The 25,097-nt window shown below is 46.4% G+C and overlaps 1 protein-coding gene across 3 annotated transcripts in view; it reads right to left on the bottom strand.

Annotated features, from left to right (window-relative positions):
- The window catches only part of FGD5 (FYVE, RhoGEF and PH domain containing 5), a 147,343-nt gene that overhangs the window by 50,623 nt on the left and 71,623 nt on the right, over nt 1-25,097 (bottom strand). For all 3 annotated transcript variants that reach the window (XM_077116435.1, XM_077116436.1, XM_077116437.1), the window contains exons 4-5: nt 9,709-9,767; nt 9,566-9,596 (exon numbers count right to left, since the gene is read on the bottom strand). In XM_077116435.1, coding sequence (XP_076972550.1) covers nt 9,566-9,596; nt 9,709-9,767 — 90 coding nt within the window. The remainder of the gene's footprint in view (nt 1-9,565; nt 9,597-9,708; nt 9,768-25,097) is intronic.

Raw genomic sequence — 25,097 nt, 5'->3', positions numbered from 1 at the left:
GGATGAATCCTGAACACATGCTAAATGAAAGAAACAGTTACAAAGGACCACATGCTGTATGATTCCACTTATAAGAAATATCCAGAAAAGACAAATCCTGTAGAAACAGAAGCTAGATTGGTGGCCGCCTAGGGCTGGAGGTATGGCAACTTTCTAGGAAAGGGGGTGTGATGACGAAGGGATGTGGAGTTCCTTTCTGGAGTGATGAAAATGTTTTATTTTTTGAATGCAGAAAGATTGCACAGCTCTGTGAACACAATAAAAACCAGAGAATTGTACACTTTAAATGGGTGGACTGCACGGTAAATAAGTAATATCTCAATAAAGATGCTTCAAAAAAGGTAAGTCGGGAGGCCGCCAACTGGGAAATTATTCACAATACACGTATCTGAGAATGGACTTGAATCTAGAATATATAAGGAATTACAAATCAATAAGAAATAGACAGATATCCCAATTATAAAACTAAGCAAAAGATTCTGTTCAAAGAGTATTTCCAAATGCAGTAGTTAACAGAAGGAAAGATACTCGATTTCATTCCTCATCAGGAAAATGTAAATTAAAACCATAATGACAAATCCCTTCCAAATCACCAGAATGGCCATGATTAAAAAGACTGGCATATGAAGGGTTAGCAAGGTTGGGGATTAACGGTTATTCTTACACACTGGGAGTAGAAATGCACATATTGCTTCAGCCTCTTTGGAAAACTCTGGCAGTTTCTAACAAAGCTAAATCTATGCTTACCTATGGCCCTACAGTTCCATTCCTAGGTATGCAACGAGGAGAAATGAGGGCACACGTTCCCTAAGACACATACATAGGAACAGTCATAGCAGTTTATTCATAATAGTCCAAAATGGAAATCACCCAAACACCCAATAACAGGACAGATAAACAAACCACAGTATACCCATAAAAAGAAAAACTGATATACATGGAAACCTGGATGAATCTCACAGACATTATGTCAAGCTACAGAAATGGATACAAAAGAGTACATACTTCAAAATTCCATTCACATGAAGTTCAAGAACCAGCTAAACTGATCAATGGTGGTAGAAATCAAAACAGCGGTCACCTCTGGGAAGGGGTGACTAATTGGGACAAGGCACCGAAGAACCTTACTGGATGATGGAGAAGTTCTATCTGGGTAGGGTGGTTACAAATGTATACGTAGTTTATAAAAACTCAAGCTGTACACTTGTGATTCGAGCATTTGGTTGCATGTAACCTACATGAAAATTAAAGAAAAGAAAAACAGTTCTCTGAGGCCCCTGGAGGAATGAGGAGAGTAAGGATTCCCCACTGCTTTCACCTCTGTTCCAAACAGTTCCATGCTTTCCTCTGACCTCAGAGCCAAGGGAGACTCCTTGACTGCCATTCAAACTAGTCCCCCTTTCTGCTGCAGCCTCGCCACAGCATCCACTTAGTGGTTCTCAAAGTTGACCAGGCATCAGAATCACTGCCAGGCTTATTAAAAGATTGCTAGACCCCATCTGGGATTCCATAGGTCTTGGACAGAGCTGGATAACTTGCATTTCTCACAGGTTACCACATAGTACAGATGCTGTTGGAATAGGCACCACCCTTTGAGAACCACAGCTTTCTAAGCGTTTTTTCTCTGTGTCATTGCTCTGGGCTTATCCCAAACTTTTCAGGATGGGAAAACTGAGGGATTAAGGATGAAGAGACTTTTTCAAAGTCACAAAGTAATTTTTTTCCTGGACTATATGAAAATAAAGAGGGGAAGATCCCTCATGCCTGGAATAGGAATATCTTCTATTGAGATCTCCTCAACCGCTGCTGCATGCATACCTCCAAATGGGAGCTCACCTTCTGAACAGTTCAAGTGGAAATAAAGCACATTTCCTCATCTTGAATGAGGTACATGCTTCCCTCTGATTTCCCCCAAACATCAATATGCTCACCTCAGCTAGGAACAGCCCAGTAAAGATTAGAAACAGAAACAGGTTCTTCCCTACTCAAAAATTATTTACTAATACCATCTGCGGAGATGTGGGTACAGGTGAGAGACAGGCATGGTCTCTAGCCCTTGAGGAATACAGCTCACCTAGGCTCCACATCAACCTCTCCAGCATATGAGGCTGTCTTGGGGAATGGTCTGCATTAGCCTTCTGGTCCCCCAGCATTGCCCCCTTCCACCCGCCCCAAGAGACCAACTTTCTCTAAACCACCTCCACTACGTCCTGTTCAAGTCCTCAAATCCAATAAATTTGTTTTGAAATACCTTGGGGCATGCCATTCCAGGCCTGAAGACTGGCCTCTAGCCACTTCCTGAGCCCTTGCCCTCAGGAGCCCTTAGCATAGTTAGTTATTACTGCTGCCCCTATTTTCCAACCATCAATCCCCATCACAATACCACCTCCTACAGGAAGCCTTCCTTGACCTCATTCCTCAAGCTCACACTGATTCCTCCCTCCTAGGACTCCTCTATCACCTAACTAGACTATTCCACATGTATTCACCTCCTCCTATTCTCAGGGCACTGGAGTCACTGGCAGTGTGATCTCGGTCTAAGTCTCATGTTTAGACTGGCTCAATGATCTTAGAAATATTTATTGAGCACATGTTATGTGCAATTAAATGAGATAATGTGTGCAAAGTGCCAAGTATACAACAGGAGCTCAACAAATGCTCTCTGCCTTTCCCATAGCAATAGCACATCTGGCATGGACTTTAATAAGAAGTGAGAGTTATCTGGGTGAGGAAAGAGGGGACTGGAGAGGCCAAATTGATAATACACCAATTTAGATAAACTCATGAAAGTACTAATAGCAGAGGCACTCCAGATTCTAAGTTTGTCTCAATCATGTCAGCACTAAAGCCACAGCCAAATTAAACTTCTACACAGTGATAAAGGAGAACTTTTTAACACGCTTCCTCCCTCTCGGGGCATCCTGAGAAGTCTGGCTCTATCTTGGGGCTCTGCTGACACCCTTTCACGTGGCTACCACCAGAAAGCAAGGAGGGCTGGTGCTATCTGTGGAATGCATGCAGGGAAGTTCCACAAAGCTACCAGTTTGCATTTCTGTACCTGTTTCCTTCCCACACACCCCCCCCCATGTCCCTTCAGCCCCTTTATCAAAACCCAGCAGTACTGAGGTGCACATGTTTCCCCGGCAGTGTAGAGAGAGCTCTCTCCTCACCCTGTATCTCCCTGGGGATGCTCCACCCACTCCTGCAGCTTCAGGTAACATCTCTACATTGACCACTTTCGATTCACATCCATGCCCTAAAGACCACTGACCACTCAGGTACCTTTTCTAAAAGCCCCGCACACTTAGCAAGATTACATTATACTCATCATCTTCCCCCAAACCTAGCCTGATGCCCTCCTCTTTCCCCTAATACTCGCCACCTCAGTGAATCGGCAAGGCAGAAATCTGGGGTTAGTCTGGACCTTTTCCTCTGTCACCACAGTCCTCAAATCTGCCTGTAGCACTCCCTTCCCACTGCCTTCCTCTAACTCCAGTCTGCTATCCCTCTCGCCAGGATCACCCAACAGCCTCCCCACAGTCTCCTTGAGGATCAAGTCCAAACCCCAAACCCAGCTTGCAAGGCTCTCCCTGCTTTGCCCCTCACTGCTCTCCCTCTCCAGCCAGGCTGCATTTCCTTCAGTTTTCAAACACACCATTCTTTAACCAGCCTCTGGGCCTTTGCACATACGGACCCCATTGCCACAACAATCCTTCCTCAATGTAGCCCCAATTGGCTAACTCCTCCTTATCTTAAAGTCTCAGCTCAAACATGCATTCCTCTGGGAATCCTCTGATCCCCAAAAGACTGGGTCAGGAGCCTCCCTGAACCTCTATAATTCTGTATGTCCCCCATCAGTGGATCAATATCGTTCCTTTTTATGTCTGTCTCCCTCTCTAGATTTGCAGGGATCTCCCCTCTGTTGTTCACTGATGTGCTTATGAGTACACAAACTGTGCCTGGCACGCAGGAGGGGACCTCAAGAAATATTTTCGAATGAATAAAGTAAGACTGCTGCAATGACTCATTCTAACACTCACTAATTCAACAAATGTTTACTGAGTACCAACTTTGTACCAGGCATCACAAGCCACTGGGAACAGGGAGACAATCAAGTTGTTGGCCCTCAAGGAGCTGAGTTTAGTGAGGAAGCCAGATGGTAAACAAGCACCGAACAACAGAGCCCCAAAATACATGATGTGAAAAATGACAACTTACGGGAAAGATACACAATTTCACAATAACAGAGACTTCAATACCCTAACCTCAATAGAGGACAGAACAACCAGAGAAAAATTAGCAAGGATATAGAAAACTCAAACAATGCTTTCTACCCATTTAAACTAACTAACATCTACAGAACCCTCTACCCTGCAAGAGCAGATACACATTCTTTTCAAGCGCATGTAAACATTCTTCAGGATAGACCATATGCTAGGATGTAAAACAAGTCTCAGTAAATTTAGAAGCATTGAAACTACTGAAAGAGTTCTCTGACCACAATGGAATTAAATTAGAAATCAAGACAGAAGGAAATTTGGGGAATCCACAAATATTTGGAAAGTGAGCAACATACTTCTTATCCACGGGTCAAAGAAGAAATTCTAAGGGGGAATCAGAAAGTATCTTGACGAATGAAAATGAAAATGAAAATATGACATAATAAGTAAACAAATATATAAATGAGATGATTTTAAATAGTGAAAAGTGCTACGAAGAAAACAAAATGAAGTGTGAGAGACAGTGTGGAAGAGAGAATTACAGCTACAATTTTTCACCCTCCTTGCATCCACACCCTTGCTATGGCCTCATCGCTGGGGGTGGGGGGTGGGGGTAGGGGGGCTGGGGACAGGGCAGGGAGAGCCTCTTCTTGTCCCTTGCCTTGCCAAGGTACTGGTTGTGGCTAATAATGGGATATAGGTAGGAGTAATGATGTGCTGGTTGTGAGTATGAATCTTAGAAACCACGTAGTGTTTCCATTTGCTCTCCTGTTATCATCAGGGGAAGAACTTTCCTCAGGTAGCTGCTGCCTCTTCAGCCTGGGCCCCGAAATAAACACACAAGAAGCAACTCTACTCAGCCAAGCCTAAATTAGATCAGTTGGCCTGCAGCTGACCAGCATTCCTTGCATCTAGGAGAGTCCAATGAGACGTAAGTAGAAGTTGTCAAGTGGAACTTTTCTCTCTTCCTTCTGCCTGGGACACAAAAAGTGATGGCAGGACTGCAGCAGCCACCCTGCATTCATAAGGAAACTCAGAAATGGAAGCAGAAGAAAGATAGCTAGAACCCTGTTTCCTGAGACTTAGTGGAGCTGCCAAACTTGACCCAGACCTCCTACTTTAAGATTTCTTTCATACAAGAGAATAATCCTTAAATGATTTAAGCCATCATAACTGGGTCTTTGTTACTAGCAGTCAAACACAATTCCTAATTGACACAGAATCATCAGGAAAGACTTCAATGGTAGATTGTATTTTTCAAAATGGCACAACGATATTACCTATCTTACATGCTCTTTATGCAATGTGACTTGACATTCCTGGCACTGAACGGTGGAAATTACGGCCCTTCCCCTGGAGCCTGGGTGACTGCTTTGACCCATACAGTACAGTGGAAGAGGTGCTTCTTGACTTCAGAGACTAGGTCATAAAAATGCCATGTATCTCCTCCTTGCTGTCTCTTGGAATACTTGCTCTTGGAACCCAGCCCCCTTGCTGTGAGGAATCCCAAACTGGCCCATGCAGAGTGACCACGGGCTCTGGCCAGCAGCCAGTGAGGGAAGGGGGCACTTCCAGGTGATTCCAGCTCCTAGTCCTTGAGTCACCCACACATTGCAGAGCTGAGACAAGCTGTCTCCACTGGGTCTTGTCTGAGAATCTGTGAGCATAATAAAATGGCTGTTTTATGACACTGAGTTTTGCAGTGCCACTTATTTGAGGAGGTACCATTTGAGTCGAGACCTGAGGAGAGAAGGAAATGGCTTTGAGAATATCCGGGGTTGGACATTCCAGTCAGAGGAAAGAGCAGGTAAGAAAGCTGTGAGATGGGAAGGATGAAACAGTAAGGCCAGAGTGGCTAAAGTGAGTTAAGAAGATAGTGTTAGACGGTGATGTCAGAGAGGTGGACAGAAGTCAGGTCAGGGGAGGGCCTCTTGGGTGAGGAAAATTATCCTGGGGCATGGGACAGTGACAATAGCTTCCAGAGTTACCTCTCCCAGTGAGCACAATGGCTTCTGAACAGGCGTTCAATGCCTCAGCCCAAAGGGGTGACCCATGGTAGGAATTTTCTGCTGCTGCTGGGAGAGAGATTTTTTAAGTGAGAAAACAGAGGCTTGAAGGTACCCAAGAGCCACATCTGTTCAAGCTGATGTATGCACAACTATGTGGTGATATGGTGAGCCACCGATCGTACACTTCTGATGGGTCTGTGTGACGTGTGAACAGATCTCAAAATTCCAATAACAACAAAAAACTTAACTATTCACTCTATATAAGGAACACATATGCTCCTCAGCCTGGCATTTTAGGGACTTCTCAACTGGGTCCTAGCCTTGTTTTTGGACCAATCACTTGATCTCTGATTCTGCCTCCAACTTCTCTTTCCAAAGTCATCGATATTCTAACCGTATGTGACAAGGTACCATTCTGCAACCACACTGTGTCCTCTCAGGCCTGGGAACCGCTGCCCATGTTGACCACCCTGCCCAGCTCCATCGTGGCCCTGGCCCGGTGAACTGCTTCAAAGTCCATCTCAATGGCACTTCTTCGGGTGAACCTTCCTGGATGGATACTCCCAGGGAAACCGGTCTCTCTCTTCCCTCCATGCTCCTGCAGATTTTGCACAAAACTACAGTTGTGCAATTATACTAACCACAGAGGAGCTTAACTGTTCTGTTCACATGTCAATTTCTCCTCTTTATCTCCAGCCCCACCTCCCCCAAAAGAGAGACCTACTTAAGGGCAGGTCCTGGGCCTTATTCATCTTTGGGGCTCCAAGGCCTAGATCAGTGCTTAGGACACTGGAAATACCCGTAAGACATTCCATCCAGAAGAAATGGGTAAGATAGATAAATGTATGTCTGTATGGACGGATGGATGGAGGGACAGACTGATGGACAGACAGATAACTGAGTGATAGATGGGTTAGGGAATGGATGGGCAATGGAAGTGCCATTAGGTGCATGGACAGACGAAAGGACAGAGAGTGTGCGAATACCTAGCTAGACGGACAGGTGAGTGATGGGTCACACAGACAGATGAATGTATTTATGGCTGGAAGCCTTTAAACCAGAAGTCAAAGAACTCTCTCTGTAAAGGGCAAGACAGTAAATATTTTAGGTTTTGTGGGCCACATACGGTCTCAGTCTCATATTCTTCTTTGCTTTCCCCACCTTCAACTCTTTAAAAATGTAAAAAAGTAGTCTTGGTTAAGAGGTTATAAAACAAACAAACAAACAGGATCTTGACCAATAGGATTTAAATTTGGGTGACCGCTGAGTTAATGCTATCTACCTTTTACCAAGCCCAGCGTTGAATTTCAAATGCAGAGGTCAAAGCATCACACAGCCCCAACACAGCATAAAGAGCCAGGAGGCTTTCCAGCCGAGAGGCTTGGAATGCAAAGTCCACCTTGCCCGGTCCCTGGGGAGTCGTGGGGTTTCAATAGCATCAAATCTCTAAGGAGAAATTCGGAGCTCTAACCTGCCAACCTTAACCACCATGGATAAATCCGAGGTTGGGGAGCAGTGGAAAATGTCCCAAAGTTTATGAGTCTGTTCACTAGCACCCTTGGCTAGGACTTGGGGTCACATTTGGGGGATTTCAGCCACTCTATGGTCTTAAGCACTGACATCATAAAAATAGCCCCAGACCGCTATTTCCCGCAACTAGGTTATGAGTTGTGATTTTTATGAGCTGTTTCTTTCTCTCTCTCTCTCTCTCTCTCTCTCTCTCTCTCTCTCTCTCTCTGTTTTCTCCCCTCCTCAGGATATTTTTATGGATTACTAACAGCTTCAGCATCTTTCCAACTGGCAGGAAGCAGCACAATCACAGATGGAAGTTTCCTAGTTAAAACCCTCTTAACAAAGTCATAAAACAAAAAAGGCCCAGCCCCTCTGTCATGCTGGCAGCTCAGGAGCAAGTGAGAAAGAGGAAAAAATGGGAGAGTGACACTTCCTGCCCTTGCTAAAAAGATCTTTTAGGCGCGAAGCGGGAGTGGCTGGTACATTTTATACCTGAGGGTTTTTGAGTTTAATAATCCACATTTTGTGAAGGGCAAAAATGAGGGGCTGGGAGTGCAGGGCCACAGCAGTGCCCTGTCCTCTCTGGGACCCGGGTGCTGTCTGCTCATGTGGGATGCGATTTCAGGGTGAAGCTACTGACATGGACATCAGCTGGATTTAGTGAGAGGCCTGGATTGCTTCTGGATACTCTGGTGCAGAGATAGGCCCTGACCTAATTGCTCCAAAGGCAGTTGGGGATGCAGGATTCACGTGTGAGAACATTGGGCTGGGGGTTAGGAGACCCAGGGGTTCCTCCTGGCTCTCCTGGCCGAGTCACCCATCGGAGCCTCCATAACACACCTCCATGTACACCAGCATGGACACTCCTGGCTCTGACATTCTATGAAATACAAAGCAGGCTAGAATCAAATGCTAAACTGTTCGCCTAGACTGCAAATGGCTTAGAGAGCTCAGGGGAGCAGGGAGCGGTCACAGGGCCTGAGGTAGCAGAGTCCACCTGCTCTCCACATCTCCATGTCTTTGCAGCTCCCTCTGCCTGAGGGCCCTTCTTCCTTACTGCCCCCTTTGAGATGACCCAAATGTCACCTCCTCAGAGAAGCTTTCCCAGATTCCTTGAGCCCACCAACCACTCCTAGACAACTCCTGGAAAAGAAACCTGTCTGGTCCTCCATTTTCAACAAGTGTTTAAAACACATTTGTTGAACAGAATCAAATCAATTGCAGAGGAAGACTTTACGGGCAGTCTCTGAGTCACGAAGGGTGGCTGTACCCAGAGGTGGTCATACTGTCCATTTATCCAGTCAGTCCCTGAGTCTGGCCTTTCTTTCCTTCTCTCTCACCACTAGTTCAGGCCTTATTCCCCCAATTCTGGGGGGATGGGAAAAATATCTCTTGCCTACTCCCATCTGCTTTCGTTGTGCAAACGCACCACCTTCAGACCTGAACATATAACACACACGTGTACAGGTACACAAACCTGTAACAGGAACTCACACACACCACCATGGCCCAGAACCACCTCAGCTGCCTTCCTCCCACCTTCCTCAACCAAAGAGCTGAGGAAACCACAAACATCCTTCCAGGAATCTCAGCACGTCCCCAAATACATATACCCCACACCCAAGCAGGGAGGCAAACCTGCAGCAAACAGTGCTATACATTAACCAGGAGACAGACTTCCTGAAAAGCCTGGGTGAATGCTTGCCTGCTGCCAAAGCCTCTGTTAATGGAATTCACCTCTGTCTCCTCATTGCTTTTCTGCCTCTTATATCACGGCCTTGTAAAAGGGCAATTAGTTTCGGACAATTAAAATGATTAACTCACCAGATGTAAGTGCTGGAGCATCTCCACATATCTGCAGAGGGAAAGAGGGTTGAGTCTGCATTAATTTCCATCCTGCATAAGCCCTGGAGGGGTGATGTTTTGTTTACAAGTTCAAGGCCACAGGCAGCTGCCTGGGGACTCACGCTTTCTCTGATGACAGCAGTTCCTGGGCGATGACATGCGCTCTGGACTGTCCTTCCACCTGCGGGAGGAAATAGAGCCATGGGGAGGAGCAGGCAATCAGTGGAGGCAGCAGCAGACGGGAGACCCCTGTTCCACAAACATCAGGTTTACAGGGGCCACCACGTGGCCTGAAGCTAATTTCAAGTGTTTCTTGGTCCATTCCTTGGTACTCATTACCTATGTGATCTTCAACAAGTTAACTGACCTCTCTGTACCTAGGTTTCCCTATCAGTAAATGTTGATACTAAAAGCATATAACTCAGAGAGTTGTCGAGATAGGGCTCAGCATCGTGCCTGGCTACGCTGGTCTGAATCTGTTATGTACTCCAGAGAAGCCATGTTCTTTTAATCCAAACTTGTGGGTACAGACCTGCTTTGGGGTGGGACCTTTTGATGAGGTTGTTTTCATGGACATGTGACCCCACCCATTCAAGGAGGGGTCTTAATTCACTTGCTGGAGTCCTTTAAGAGAGATGAAACCAAATAAAGGACACGGGGGAGAGAGACGCCTGAAGACAGAAAATGCCCCTGGAGATGCTAAGAGATGAAATTCAGAGCTTGCCCCAGAGAAGCTAAGAGAGGACCCACAGATGCTTGGAGAGAGGAAAGGCCCCAGAAGAAGCCAGAAGGACTCACAGGAGATGAGAGACCGTTTTGGAAACCAACCCAGGAGAGAAGGTTCAGGAGACATCACCATGTGCCTTCTAATCTGACAAAAACCTTGGACACGATCGGCCTTTTTTGAGTGAGGGTACCCTCCTGGTGATGCCTTAATTTGGATATTCTCATGGTTTTAGAACTGTAAATTTGTAACTTAATAAATCCCCTTTGTAAAAGCCGATCCATTTCTGGTATACTGCGTTCTGGCAGCATTAGCAAACCCAAACACTGGCACACAGTAAGCGCTCAATAAATGGCCACAATCGTGATTCCATGCCCTCTGCCTTCCCCACACGTGCCCCAGCAATCCTGAACAGCCTGTGGTTCTCTGAAGACAGTGAGCTCTCTCTTACCTTCTTGCTTTTGCACATGCTGGTTCTTCAGTATCCTTTTCCCCTTCTCTGCCTAACTCCAGTCATCCTTTAAGATTTAGCCATGGTGTCACCTCCTCTGAGAAGTCGTTCCTGATTCCCCCTCCCTGAACCGGCCGGGTTAGGTATTCTTTTGGGGCATCTTCCTCTCGTGACACCTATCCTGCTGCAGGGCAATGTCATGTCCCCTGGAGGGCCAGGACTATGAATTTCTCTGTACGACCAGTGCCTGCTATACAGTAGGTTCTGCTTTGCTGAATGAATGAATAAATGAATGAGTGAATGAGTGAATGTTGATTTCACTTGAGCAGCACTAACCCTGCTGGATGACCTCAGCAGGTTAAGCTATTTAACCCATCTGAGCCCTGATTTCCGTACCTGTAAAATCTGGGAATAAACTGAGATTTTTGTCTGTAAACAGGAAGGATGGACAGAAGCTGAGGCAGATGCCTGGGCTTTCTGCCACAAACAGGCCCCTTCTCTACAGCCCCAATCCTGGCAGATACCAGACCCGGCTGGGACAGGCATCTGCAGGCGGACACCGGGAAAGGGCAGGCATGGCTGGGAGGGGAGCAGGTACTCGGCTGGGACACCTGGGCTCTGGTTCCAGTTCCACCACCGCTTCCAGGTGAGACCCTGTACCAGGCCCCCAGATGGGACAAAGTAGTAACCCTCTAAATTCCCTTCTGTGGTGAACCTTGTATGTTGCTAACTTGAGGAACCACTGGTCAACAGAAGGGTCCACTTGATAGGCGGAAACTCACTACCTGCTGAAATAGCAATTGTGTACACTTGTGGCTAAGATCACTCTGGAACTTTGGATTCAAATCCCACCTGTCTCTGATGCTGGAGTTATACAGAGAAGACGGGATTTAACAAATGAATATGGTGCTGAATCATTACATTGATATATCTTTTAGTGGTGATAAAAAAAAAGAAGATTGTGGTGATAAAAAAAATATTTAAGCCCTCTAGCCTCCTATATTCTTGAGCAACTAGAAGGAAAAATCTGAGAGGATCGTATGGTAGCCCATGATAAACTCGGGGATCTGTCCTGTAACTACTTGTTGACGAGTGCTTTGAAAATTATTGCTTTTTTATTTCTTTGCTTTGTATATGTTATACTATACAACAAAAAAGTAAAAAAAAAAAAAAAAATCCCACCTGTCTCTTAATAGTTGAACAAGTCCTTTAACCTCTCTGTGTCTCAAATTTTTTTATCTGAGGAATGGATGTAATAGGGTAATGGTGGTATGTAAGTATCACTTGTGCTTATTGTGAGTTAAATGAGTTTATATATATATATATATATATATATATATATATATATATAAAACCACTGGGAGCAGTGCACTACAGAAGTATGCACACTACAGAAGTATTCACTGTCACTGTTATTGTTGTTGTTACTAAGGTGGCACCAGGAACAGAACCATGGACCCAGGGAAAGAAAAAGGAAAAAATACGTTACAGAGTCAAGTAGGGGAAAGCCCTCAGCTATAAAATGAAGAGTGAGCTACTCAGCTGACAATGGCAGCCGGAGAGAGTGGAAAGCAAATGGACTCTACAGTCAGGCACATCCCAGTTCAAATCCTGGCTCCAACACTTGTAAACAGTCAACTATCATGTCTGAGCCTGCTTTTTCCATCTGAAATAATGGTGGAGAATAATCACCAGATCTTGCACATACAGGTCTTCCTGATAGACACATTCCTGTCTCAGGGTCTTTGCACCTGCTGTCCCTTCTGTTCTTATCATGCTCTTCTCCAGATCCTGATTTCTTCAGGTCTCTGCTCAAAAGTCACGTTCTCAGTGTGGCCATCTCCAACCACGCTACCTAAAGAGTACCCAAAGTCATTCTCTACCCTAGGGTTTCTCTGCCTCAGCACAATTGATGTTTTGGACCCAAGAGCTCGTTGTGGGGCTGGCCTGCACATTGCAAGATATTTAGCGCAATCCCTGGCTTCTACCCACTGGATGCTGGCAGCATCTGACTCCAGTTGTCTCCAGGTATTAACAAATGTCCCCTGAGGGGCAAACTCTCATCCTGGTTGAGTACCACAGCTCTAGCTCTTTATCTTGCTGCATTTTTCTTTATAATAGTCGCATTATCTATTATTAACCTTGTGCACAGAAGATGCTCAATAAATATTTGAATAAACTAATGAAATGAAAATAGTAACCGGCACGTAGAAAGTGCTTAATAAATGAGTTCCATTCCCTAGCTAATCCAGACCTAATATAGTTTCTCAGCTAAGAAAGCATTTTAGGCGCTCATAACGCCCAGGTGGAGGTTAAACTTGGGCATGTGGTTAGTTTCCTTTCCTCACTCACTGCTGCCTCTTTGGCTGGGGTGTCCCAGCATCCAAGGAGTGGGATGGAAAATCATGAGGCTTGCTAAGGCCTCTCTCTAACCCTCACCTGGTCTCCTGCCTTTCCAGGGGTGCCGAATCATGACTCACAGTCTGGCCACTCCATCTGCAGGGCCAGTGTGGGGCACGGAGGACCAGAGGAGCTGGTACCATCCAGTGCAGGGGCTCCCGCAGAGTCCCAGGTGTGAAGAGGCGGCACAGACAAAATCCTCACAAAGCAAGATTTATTCTGCCAGGTCAGGCCCGAAACAACTTAAGAAACTCTGTGACGACAGTTCTATAAAGAGAATTATCATGTAGGGAAAGGATGGGAGTCAGGAGAGCCGAAGCTCAGCTGCTTCACTAAATGAGGACAAAGGACAAGACGACCCCCAACACGCTAATGAAATAGGCCTGTGATCCGATTCTCCCCTGCCATAATGAGGACACAGAGGGATCTGCTTTGGGGTGAGAAGACCTGGGGTCAAATCCTGGGTTCCCCAACCCTTCCTATCCTCATGCCCTCAGGCAAGTTATTTCTTCCCTGAGTGTCATCTGTGAAGTAGGGATAATAAGAATGATGACAACAATAATAATGCCTACTTAGTAATATATTAAAATAGAGCATTTATCAATCACTTACTATGTGCTAGGAAAATTCCAAGCCTTTTACATGCCTTAGCCCACTGGATCCTCTCAACAACCTAGGAGATCAGTACTGTTATCATCTCCACTTTACAGATGGGGAAACTGAAGCACAGAAGTCCCACCCTTTGCTCATGGCACTGTGAGGCACTGTTAGCAAAGATTCAGGCAGAGCCATGACTCCAATGCAGGGAGTCCGGCCCAAAGCCCAAGCCCTTAGCAGTGTGCCTGGCACTTAGCAGGCACTCTGTGAATAGAGACTCACGCTCATTAGGGATGGTGAGTGTTTTAAACTGGGAACCCCCTGTTTGTTGCCCACACGGCAGTCTAGCAATCCAGGAGGCAGCGGCACTGTCTGTACTCAGCTCTGACTTCAGAATTATATGCTCATGCCAGCCGAGGCCACAGCAGACTGCAGGACCTTGAGCAAGCAACTCTCAGATGCCTCAGTTTACCCTCTGGAAAACAGTGCAAGGATAAGATAGAATGATGGATGGTATGGGCACGCCCGACCCACAATGAGGAGTTATTGTCATCACCATTGTTACAACCTCTAAGCTGCCGGGGACAGACTTCTGGTAAGGTTGGGGCACGGGCCCCTCGGCACGTCCCTCCTGCCAGACGGGCAGACTCTGGGTGGGTTGCAAGGGCAGTCCCGCTAGGACTCTGCTGATGATGGATGTGTCTTCCCCAGACGGATCCAGGCGGCTCAGCCAAGCCGTGTGCCCGAAGCTCTCCTCTGAAAGTGTTTCTGGGCGTTGCCCAACTGGGCCATTTAATATGGATGTTTGTTTAACCAGGAAATGAACTCCGTGGTTGACGGCAGTGTCCAGGGACAGACTTCTGGGAACACAGTTCCTCCCAGGAGCTTGGGGGGTGGGGGCACCGGGGTCTCTGTTATCATTTGTCTAAGACAGAAGCTGGGGACTGTTACCGCCAGGTGGCGGGCTGCCCTTCTGCCTGCGGCCCGGGGGTTTAGGGGTTTATCATCGCCTCCAGCCCAGTGCTTCCTCCCCACACCCCAGATGAACTTGCTGGTTCAATGCTGGGCTGTTCTGAGCACGGGGCAGATGGAGAGGGCTCGTCCTTCCTTCAGGGAACCTCACAGTTAGTCGATGCATCACAGTAAGAGGCAGGGGTCTGTGGTCCTGTCTCCATCTCAGTCTCCCCAACTACGAAATGCAGGTGCTTAGTCTCCTCCTAGAGCAGCAGCTCTCAAAGGATGGCCTGAGAACCGCTGGGGTTCCTCAGGATCCTATCAGGGAGTCTGTGAGGCCCCTCTTTTCCAACTACATATCTGCTTGAGTCTGAATTTCCTTCATGGAATCAACCAAAACAACAGTTCCAGCAGACTGAAGGCAGAAGCAGCTGAGAACCAGCTGTCTACCATCAAACCAGACACTGAAGATACAAGCAGAAATGTAAAACCCATGCTGCTCTTCTCGCTAATATTTTTGTTTGGGAAAATAGTTATTTTTTAATAAAAAAATGATAGTTATGTTATCATATAATGGTTTTACTATTGTTATTTTTAAATGACTTTTAACAGATAAATGTCTTAACATCTTTTCAGTTTCACTTTCTAGTATGATAGATATTGATAGATATAATTCATACAAATAAAAACTCTTTGGGGTCCTCAGTAATTTTTAAGACACTAAAGCGGGTCTGAGACTAAGAAGTTTGAAAATGGCTATTTTAGAGGCTGTCAAAAAGACCATGTAGGGTTGCACATGGAAAATCTCTTCAGCATTAACCAAGAGCTGTATTATCATCCTTATATTATCATCATCCTCATATTATTGTACTATGGTATTATCATCCTTGTATTATTATTATTGTATTATCATCCTTGCATTATTACTGTCTTATTTTATTGTCATTGTATTATCATCTTGTATTATTACTGTATTTTGTATTATTATCGTCCTTTTATTATTACTGTATCATTATTATCATCTTGCATTATTATTATTGTCATTATCACATTATTATTACTAGTATCGCACAAGGCTCTCTGCAGCCTCTGGAGAAGCAGAACCGTGAACCCCAGTCCTAAGCGCCCGACCTCAGAAGGGCCCCCCGTGTGTCCGAGAGCACGCAATCCTTCTCCTTAGCGGAGAAAAGGAAGAAACAAGCTCACTCTTTCATCACATCTCCCTACTTGAGGGCCTCTTGGCACTTACATCTGCTCGGCTTTGGAACAACAGCCTCTTTCTTTCCACCCTTTTCCAGTCCCCACCCAGCCCCCAGCCCAGGTCCCTGAGGTCTGTGTCTGGCTCAGTTTTCTGCTCCCTTCTGAACTCAGAACCGCTCTACCCCTGAAATTCTGGGCTTCTAGTTTCCCATCCTGGACTGAAACTCCCTGTCCTCTCCCTGCCGCCCTTACCCCACTACCCTCATCCCAACTAAACTTGTCTGTGAACTCACCAGCGCTCCACTTCCACTCACCCGGCCCCATCCCGCCGCATGGTGACCACATCTGTATCTCTCACACCCTCCAGTGGCCCCTCATTCCTCAGAAAGAGGCCCTTTGTGTGCAACCCAGCCCAAAAGACCCCTTCCAGTCACCTCCACTGCATTCTTTCATGCCATATGGAACAAAATTCTAAGCCTTCAATTCATCCCACTCTTCTCCGCTCTGGGCTTTCTTTGCTCGTGTAGTTCCCTGCACCCACAACTCCCCCACCGTCCCAATAACCGTCTCTAGGTCACCCACTAAATCTGGGAGCTGGAGTGGGCAGAGCACCAAGGAAGACACCCCCATGCCCCAAATTTGCCAGCTTCCTCAGCCACACAGCTGCTCTAAAAACAATAACCCAAGCACTCACAACAGAAGGAGGGAAAGTTACCTTTCATGGCTGTTCCAAACCCTGGGGAAGTATTTACAATGAGTCTTCAGTTTTTTGAGGGTCCCAGGGAGGGGAGCTGCTGGAGATGTAATCTTGGGAACCCCTCTGAGACTATATTCTGAAGTTGCTTCTGGAGAAGGGAGAGTCCTCAGGATGCCAGCCATGCAGGTGGCACCAGACTCCTGGAGAACTTGGGCTGGGAAGCTCCTCTGGTACCACGGCCAGGGGCGTCAACCTCACCCTTGGACTTGAGATCAGGATTTCCAGCACAGCCTTCAAGGGCTGCTTGAAAATTCAGAGACAGGAGCACAGGGAGAGCAGGCTCATTTTTTATACCAGCTGTTGCCTGGGCTCCCCATGGCAGGGAAGGGATCAGGATAGTGAGAGATGGACAGTCCACTGCCCGTTGGGGCAAAGAAGGACAGAAGGTAAAACCAAACTGAGGCCTTGGCCAGCTTCCCCCAAGACCAAAGAGTGGTTTGGCTTCCAGGTTCAAGCTGACCCCCTCCCTTATTCTCGTTCCTGAAGATGGACTGCTGTGAGTCTGGGTTTGTTCTGGTTACTTAGAATACTCTTTGGAAAGAATCTCTGGTCTTCTCAATCTTCTGGCTAAAGTGTGTGATACGTTAACAGAAGCAGCATGTTGTCTTAGAAAGTCCCAAATGAGGTTATCAGGAGACATGACTCTGTTTCTGACTTTGCTTCCAACTTGCTGAATAAACCCCAGGCAGATGACAGCCCATTTACAAGCTTCAGTTTTCCTTCCTGTAGGACAAGGTGCTCTCTAAGTGCCCCTTCAGCTCTCCCACATTCTAGAATCCTAAGAAAGGAATTTGACTGTGATTAGCAAGCTCCCTTCATGTGACAAGCAGGAAGAACCACGTGTTGTCAGTATGTGGCTCATACAAGATGCAGTCCTTCTATCCTCACCATCTCACTCTGGTTCAAGAAAGGACCAGCCAGGACCTCCAAAAGCCGGCCACTGGCTGGATCCCACGTCTTTGTCCTATCTATTCTTGCCTCCTGTAAACCCTCCTTTGCCCTCCCACTAAACTGAGCTCTACTCTCCATCAAGACTCACCTCAAACCTTACCTCCTCCCGGAAGCCTCCCTGACTGCACTGGCTCCTAAGGCCTGTAACTCTTACACTGCTCACCATTCACCTCACATAGCTGAGAACTCACTCTGGTGTTGCATCACAACTGTTCTATCTCAGGGCTGCCTTTGTTTGCTCTGTTTTTTTGTTTTTAATTATGGGATATAACATTCAAAAAAGTACAGAAAACATAAAATGTACAGCTTAAAATTATTACATGAATAGTTTTTTCATTCCTCAATTTGCCACTTATTGTGCAAAGAAAATTATACTGGCCCAAACAAATGTTCTTACTTTACTAAACTGTCATGCATTTAAGTCATGTTTCCTTACTTATGCAGAAACTGAGTCTAATGCATTCATTTACTTATTAGGTTATTCAGAGATATTTACTGAATACTTTTTTATGTGCCAGATAGTGAGAACACAATCTGAATAAGACAAACATAGCCCCTGCTCTCTTGGAGCTAATCTGATGCAGAAAGACAAGCAATATACAAGTAAACAAACAAACAAAACATCATTACAGCCTGAGATAAGCATAAGGAAGGAAATTAACAGGAATGTTTCAACAGAGAAATAGCAGAAGATCAGAGGAGGCCTCTCTGAGGAGCTGGCATTTAACTTGAAAGCTGGAGCTGGTTACGCAAAGGAAGAGTGTTTTAGGTGGAGGAAACTGCAAGTGCAAAGGCCCTGAGGTGGGTTTAAAGAACAGACAAAACTCCTTTTTGTATCTGTCATGATGCCTGGCAAAAGGCCTGGGTGTTAATTAAAATTTAGTTTAAAAATCAGGAATAAGATGCAGCAATAGAAGATGAAATCCCAGGGATTCAAATCTTTCAAATCCAGGGCCATGGGCTAGGATAACAGACACAAGAGAAGCACACTGGAAGGATGGGAAGATGACGAGCTCAGTTTAGGGTGTGTTGCGTTTAAGGTGTCTGCTGCACTTCTAAGAAGGTCCCAAAAGGGCAGGTGGAAATTTTGGTGTGGGGCTCCAGAGAGGGGTCAGGCCAGAAGTTCAGCTCTATGAATATCATCTGTGTAGAGCTGACAGCTGGCCTGGAATGGGTTGCCTGAGGGCTGGGGGCAGTCAGACTTTGGGAAAAGCCTAATGTGGAGGAGCAGCAGAGCTGGACAGTAAGAGAAACGGGAAGACAACCAGGAAAGGACACGAAGGAAAACAGGAGATTCCAAGGAGGGCTCAAAGTGAGGCTCAGGGACCAAGTAAGGTGGGGTGTGAGGTGGACAGCGTGGAGGAGGGCTCACCAGTAGACGGAAGCCTGGTGCATGGAGGCAGAGGATTCTGCAGCATGGATGACAGTTGTGAAGGAGGCAGGAAGGTGGAAAAGACTTGACTATGCCTGTGGGCTGAAGACAGACCCAAAGGTCCTCTCCAACCCCATCTCTTTCTGCTCCCCTTTCCTCTCTTTGCTTCAACCACACTCATCTCCTGTTACTCCAGCCTGGAGCTTGTTCTCCACCCCAGGGCCACTGCACCTGTTGCTCTCCCCACCTGGAATGCTCTTGTCCCTCGATCTTCACGTGACTTATTCCCTCAGACGATTTGACTCCCTGCTCAAATGCTTTTTTCCTCATTACGAAGGCCTTCTTGATCTCCTTGTCTAAAATTCCCCTCTCCTCATTCTAGGAGTTCTGCACAAACCTCCATCACTGTGTTTTACTGTTTCATTTTGTTCTTACACACTTAGGGAGACCTAAATCCCCCTTGGCATTCTGGCTTATTCTTCGCCTCTTTGTCAGCATATAAACTCTTCCAGGGCAGGCACTTGGTCTGAGGGTCTCAGAAGAGTGCCTGGCACTGAACAGGCAGTCAATATGTACTTGTTAAGTAAGTGAATTTAGGTTGAAACAAGAGGAGGGCTGGGGGAGTAACTTAGTGAAGACTAAGAGAGAGCAGATACAGATGGGGAAGATGTTCATGTTAGAGAAGAGAGGGTAATGTTTTCCAAGAATGACCAGAATGGGGTTGCAGCCAGAGGAAGCAGACAAAGGTTTAGAACTTCCTCCCCTGGGACTAGAAGTGAGATTGCAAGGCAATCTTGCAATCTCAAGTGAAATGCAAGGCAATGACCACATGACTTGGTCCAGAAGCCTGTGGCGTAGAGAAATCACATAAAGACTTTACTCAGGCTGGAGACTAGCCCAAGGGTTGTGGCAGGGGCTCCAGTGGATGGCCAAGGTGGAGTTGTAGAAGGAACAACAAAGGACCTTTTCCCTGGGCCCGGGTCCCAAAGGTAAACAGCCACAGCCCAGGCTAATGGTACCTTGGGCAGGAGCAGAAGTCTTGGGAAGGGCACGGCGTGTGGTCTCAGCTGTGGAAGATGTGACCTGCGTGGGCAAGGAACCTAGCCAGGCATCATGACCAGAAAAGTCTGCCCCAAATGTGGCCAGGAGACTCAGGCAAGGGAGCAGCTACGTGGAATGTTGGCTCCTGGGCTGGTCTTGGGGGACCTGGTATTTAGATCGAAAAGTCCCCCATCAGTCTGCAAATTGGGCTCATTATCAGAGAGGCCTGAGGAGCCAGCCAGCCTTTGAATGTCTCCTTTCCCAACCAAATCTATTTTTAAGCCTTTTTTTTTTTCCTTCCCTCTCCTCTTTTCTTCAGCCTACACCCTTTGTGTGCCTATGTGGGGGGAGTGGGAGAGGTCAGACACGTGGGTAGACCAGCTGGGTTCAGCTTCCTGTCCAGCTCCAGAAACCACTCCCCTGCTGGCCTGGTTACCCCAAAACATCTGGGAAGGGTGGGGCTCACTACCACACCCCCAGCCATTCCTCCTGAGGCCCCACGGGGGCTGGTCCACTAACTCTTCACACCTTCTAAAGGTCTACTCTTTTGAGGAGACGGGAAATTTTGTCCCGTTTCCCATAGGATGTGACTGAGGCACAGAGAGCAGAGGTCTTTGGCTTAGGAAGAAACAGGATCTTCAGACAACAGTGGAAGACAAAAAAGTAAGGAAACAAAGATCTTCCCCAACCCCTTACACCACTAAAATCCTATAGGAAAAAGGGGATCTGGGAAAGATCACACAGTCTCAAAGCCTCTCTTTGATTCTGCTCAGTAATTTCAGAACACTGAGTGTGTACACTTTACCAGTCTCTCAAGGGTGCAATCTAGCAGCAGACACTAAAAGGTAAAAAATGTGCTTGTTCTTTGATCCACCGATCCACGTCTCGGCATCTACCCTAGAGAAAATCGTCACTGCGAAGCTGCCAGGAGAGCAAAAAAGGTTAGAAACACAGTAAATACCCCTTAGCAGGCAGATGGCTAAATAAACTACAGCACGTCCATAAAAGAGAATACTATGCAGCAGTTAAAAAATAACCTGGAGAGAAGCGTGACTGATATCTTCCCAGACTGAAAAAGCCTACTCAGCCGCAGAAGCCCATCTCCCTAAACTATCAAGGTTATCTGGGGATAAATAACCAAAATAGGTTATTTGGAAATGTCATACTTAAATATTTGATGTCTTAAATCTTCGCCATTCTGGATGATGAGAGGGGCCAAGATGGCGGCTTAGTAAGGTACACGCGTCTTAGTTCCTCCTCCAGAGCAACTACTGGGTGACCAGAAACAGTGCAGAACAGCTCCCGGGGCCATGGCAGGGACCAGACACACAGCGTACCCCAATCTGGACTGGCTGGACCGACGCGAGACTCCGCTGCGGTGAGCTCCCCGAGTGGCGCGCGCTTTCCCGGGCCGTGGCGGCTGGCGGCCGGCGCCCCTCCCTCCCTCCTTCCTGGACCGGCTTAGAGTCTCGGAGAGGCAAGTTCCCCAAGCCGTGGCAGCCGGTGGCCATCACCCGCCTCTCGCAGGCGGCTTCCCGGACCGGCTACAAGTCTCGGATCAGCGAGTTCCCCAAGCCGCGGCAGGCAGCGGCAGGCAGCGGCTGGCACCCCTTCCCCACAGGCGGCTGCCCGGAGAGAGAGGAGAGAGTCTCCAACAGTGGCAGGGACTGGGTCCAACCAAACACCAATAGTGGCATTAATAAAGGAGCAACAACATCTTTTACTGGTGGGACCCGCAGACAGACAAGCGCCACATACTGGGCATGATAAAAAAAACAGAGCCCAGAGACTTCACAGGAAAGTCTTTCAACCTCCTGGGTCTGACACTCAGGGAAATCTGATTAAATGTCCAGATGCCAGCAAAAAATAACAATCACACCAGGAAAACTGAAGATATGGCCCAGTCAAAGGAACAAACCAATAGTTCAAATGAGATACAGGAGCTGAGACAACTAATTCTGAATATATGAACAGAAATGGAAAACCTCTTCAAAAACCAAATCAATAAATTGAGGGAGGACATGAAAAAGGCAAGGGATGAACAAAAAGAAGAAATGGAAAGTCTGAAAAAACAAATCACAGAACTTATGGGAATGAAAGATACAGTAGAAGAGATGAAAAAAACAATGGAAACCTACAATGGTAGATTTCAAGAGACAGAGGTTAGAATTAGTGAACTGGAGGATGGAACATCTGAATTCCAAAAAGAAACAGAAACTATAGGGAAAAGAATGGAAAAATTTGAACAGGGATCAGGGAATTGAATGATAATATGAAGCACACAAACACACGTGTTGTGGGTGTCCCAGAAGGAGAAGAGAAGGGAAAAGGAAGAGAAGAACTAATGGAAGAAATTATCACTGAAAATTTCCCAACTCTTATGAAAGACCTAAAATTACACATCCAAGAAGTGCAGCGCACCCCAAAGAGAATAGATCCAAATAGGCGTTCTCCAAGACACTTACTAGTTAGAATGTCAGAGGTCAAAGAGAAAGAGAGGATCTTGAAAGCAGCAAGAGAAAAACAATCCATCACATACAAGGGAAACCCAATAAGACTATGTGTAGATTTTTCAGCAGAAACCATGGAAGCTAGAAGACAGTGGGATGATATATTTAAATTACTAAAAGAGAAAAACTGCCAACCAAGACTCCTATATCCAGCAAAATTGTCCTTCAAAAATGAGGGAGAAATTGAAACATTTTCAGACAAAAAGTCACTGAGAGAACTTGTGACCGAGAGACCAGCTCTGCAAGAAATACTAAAGGGAGCACTACAGTCAGATACGAAAAGACAGAAGAGAGAGGTATGGAGAAGAGTGTAGAAAGAAGGAAAATTAGATATGATATATATAATACAAAAGGAAAATGGTAGAGGAAAGTATTAACCAAACAGTAATAACACTAAATGTTAATGGACTGAATTCCCCAATCAAAAGTCATAGACTGGCAGAATGGATTAAAAAACAGGATCCTTCTATATGCTGTCTACAGGAAACACATCTTAGACCCAAAGATAAACATAGGTTGAAAGTGAAAGGTTGGGAAAAGTTATTTCATGCAAATAACAACCTGAAAAGAGCAGGAGTAGCTATACTAATATCCAACAAATTAAACTTCAAATGTAAAACAGTTAAAAGAGACAAAGAAGGATACTATCTACTAATAAAAGGAACAATTAAACAAGAAGACAAAACAATCATAAATATTTACGCACCGAATCAGAATGCCCCAAAATACGTGAGGAATACACTACAAATACTGAAAAGGGAAATAGACACATCTACCATAATAGCTGGAGACTTCAATTCCCCACTCTCATCAATGGACAGAACATCTAGACAGAGGATCAATAAAGAAACAGAGAATTTGAATATTACAATAAATGAGCTAGACTTAACAGACATTTATAGGACATTACACCCCACAACAGCAGGATACACCATTTTCTCAAGCGCTCATGGATCATTCTCAAAGATAGACCATATGCTGGGTCACAAAGCAAGTTTCAACAAATTTAAAAAGATTGAAATCATACACAACACTTTCTCAGATCATAAAGGAATGAAGCTGGAAATCAATAATAGGCAGAGTGCCAGAAAATTCACAAATACGTGGAGGCTCAACAACACACTCTTAAACAACCAGTGGGTCAAGGAAGAAATTACAAGAGAAATTACTATATATCTCGAGGCAAATGAAAATGAAAACACAACATATCAAAACCTATGGGACGCAGCAAAGGCAGTGCTAAGAGGGAAATTTATTGCCCTAAATGCCTATATCAGAAAAGAAGAAAGGGCAAAAATTCAGGAATTAACTGTCCACTTGGATGAAATGGAGAAAGAACAGCAAACTAACCCCAAAGCAAGCAAAAGGAAAGAAATAACAAAGATTACAGCAGAAATAAATGAAATTGAGAATATGAAAACAATAGAGAAAATCAATAAGACAAGAAGTTGGTTCCATGAGAAAATCAACAAGATTGATGGGCCCTTAGCAAGATTGACAAAAAGAAGAAGAGAGAGGACGCAAATAAATAGATCAGAAATGGAAGAGGAGACATAACCACTGACCTCACAGAAATAAAGGAGGTAATAACAGGATACTGTGAACTAGTTTATGCTAATAAATACAACAATGTAAATGAAATGGACAAGTTCCTAGAAAGGCATGAACAACCAACTTTGACTAAAGAAGAAATAAATGACCTCAACAAACCAATCACAAGTAAAGAAATTAAATCAGTCATTCAAGAGCTTCCCAAAAAGAAAAGTCCAGCTCTTTCCCCGCCGGTGGCGCTCCCGCCGCCAGCCAGCCAGCCCTCCTCTCCCTCTTTCCCCGCCAGCGGCGCTCCCGCCGCCAACCAGCCAGCCCTCCTCTCCCTCTTTCCCCGCCGGCGGCGCTCCCGCCACCAGCCAGCCAGCCCTCCTCTTCCCTCTTCTCCGCTGGCGGCGCTCCATCGGCCATCTTATCCTTCCCTTTCACCTCCTGCTCCGGCGGCTCTCAAACCACCACCATGCCTTCTTCCGCCTTCACCAGCTCCTCCGCCACCATCCTCGACAGCCTTCCCACCCTCACCTTTCCTCCTCCAGAACAGCTACTGGGGGAGTGGAGACGATATAGAGTAGCTCCCGGAGCCACGACGGAGATCAAAGGGACGGCGTACCCCATCCTGGAACAGCTGACTGTCTGAGAGAACCAGATCCGGGGAGATCGCCGAGGGGCGCAGGCTTTCCCGGGCAGGACGGCAAGCGGCCGGAGTCCCTCCCTTCCTCCTTCCCAGGCCAGCTGGCAGAATTGGGCAGGTGGTCCCTCGGGCAGTGGCAGTTGGTGCCCCCACCACGCGAGGCCCCCCGGACCAACTGAGAGAGTTGGGTCGGAAATCCCCAGACCGCGGAGAACGGTGACCGGGGGGGTCCCTTCCAAACACGTGACTCCCCGGTCCGGCTGGGAAGGGTGCACTCTCCTGGGCTGCGGCGGTTGGCGCCCTCCCGCCACGCTTGGCGCCCCGGGCCGACTAGGAATTCGGTCAGGCGCTCTCCCGGGCTGCGGCGGCCGGCGA

This window comes from Tamandua tetradactyla, chromosome 9 (assembly GCF_023851605.1).
Source record: "Tamandua tetradactyla isolate mTamTet1 chromosome 9, mTamTet1.pri, whole genome shotgun sequence".
Taxonomy (NCBI): Eukaryota; Metazoa; Chordata; class Mammalia; order Pilosa; family Myrmecophagidae; genus Tamandua; species Tamandua tetradactyla.
This window is presented reverse-complemented; position numbering and strand designations above follow the sequence as displayed.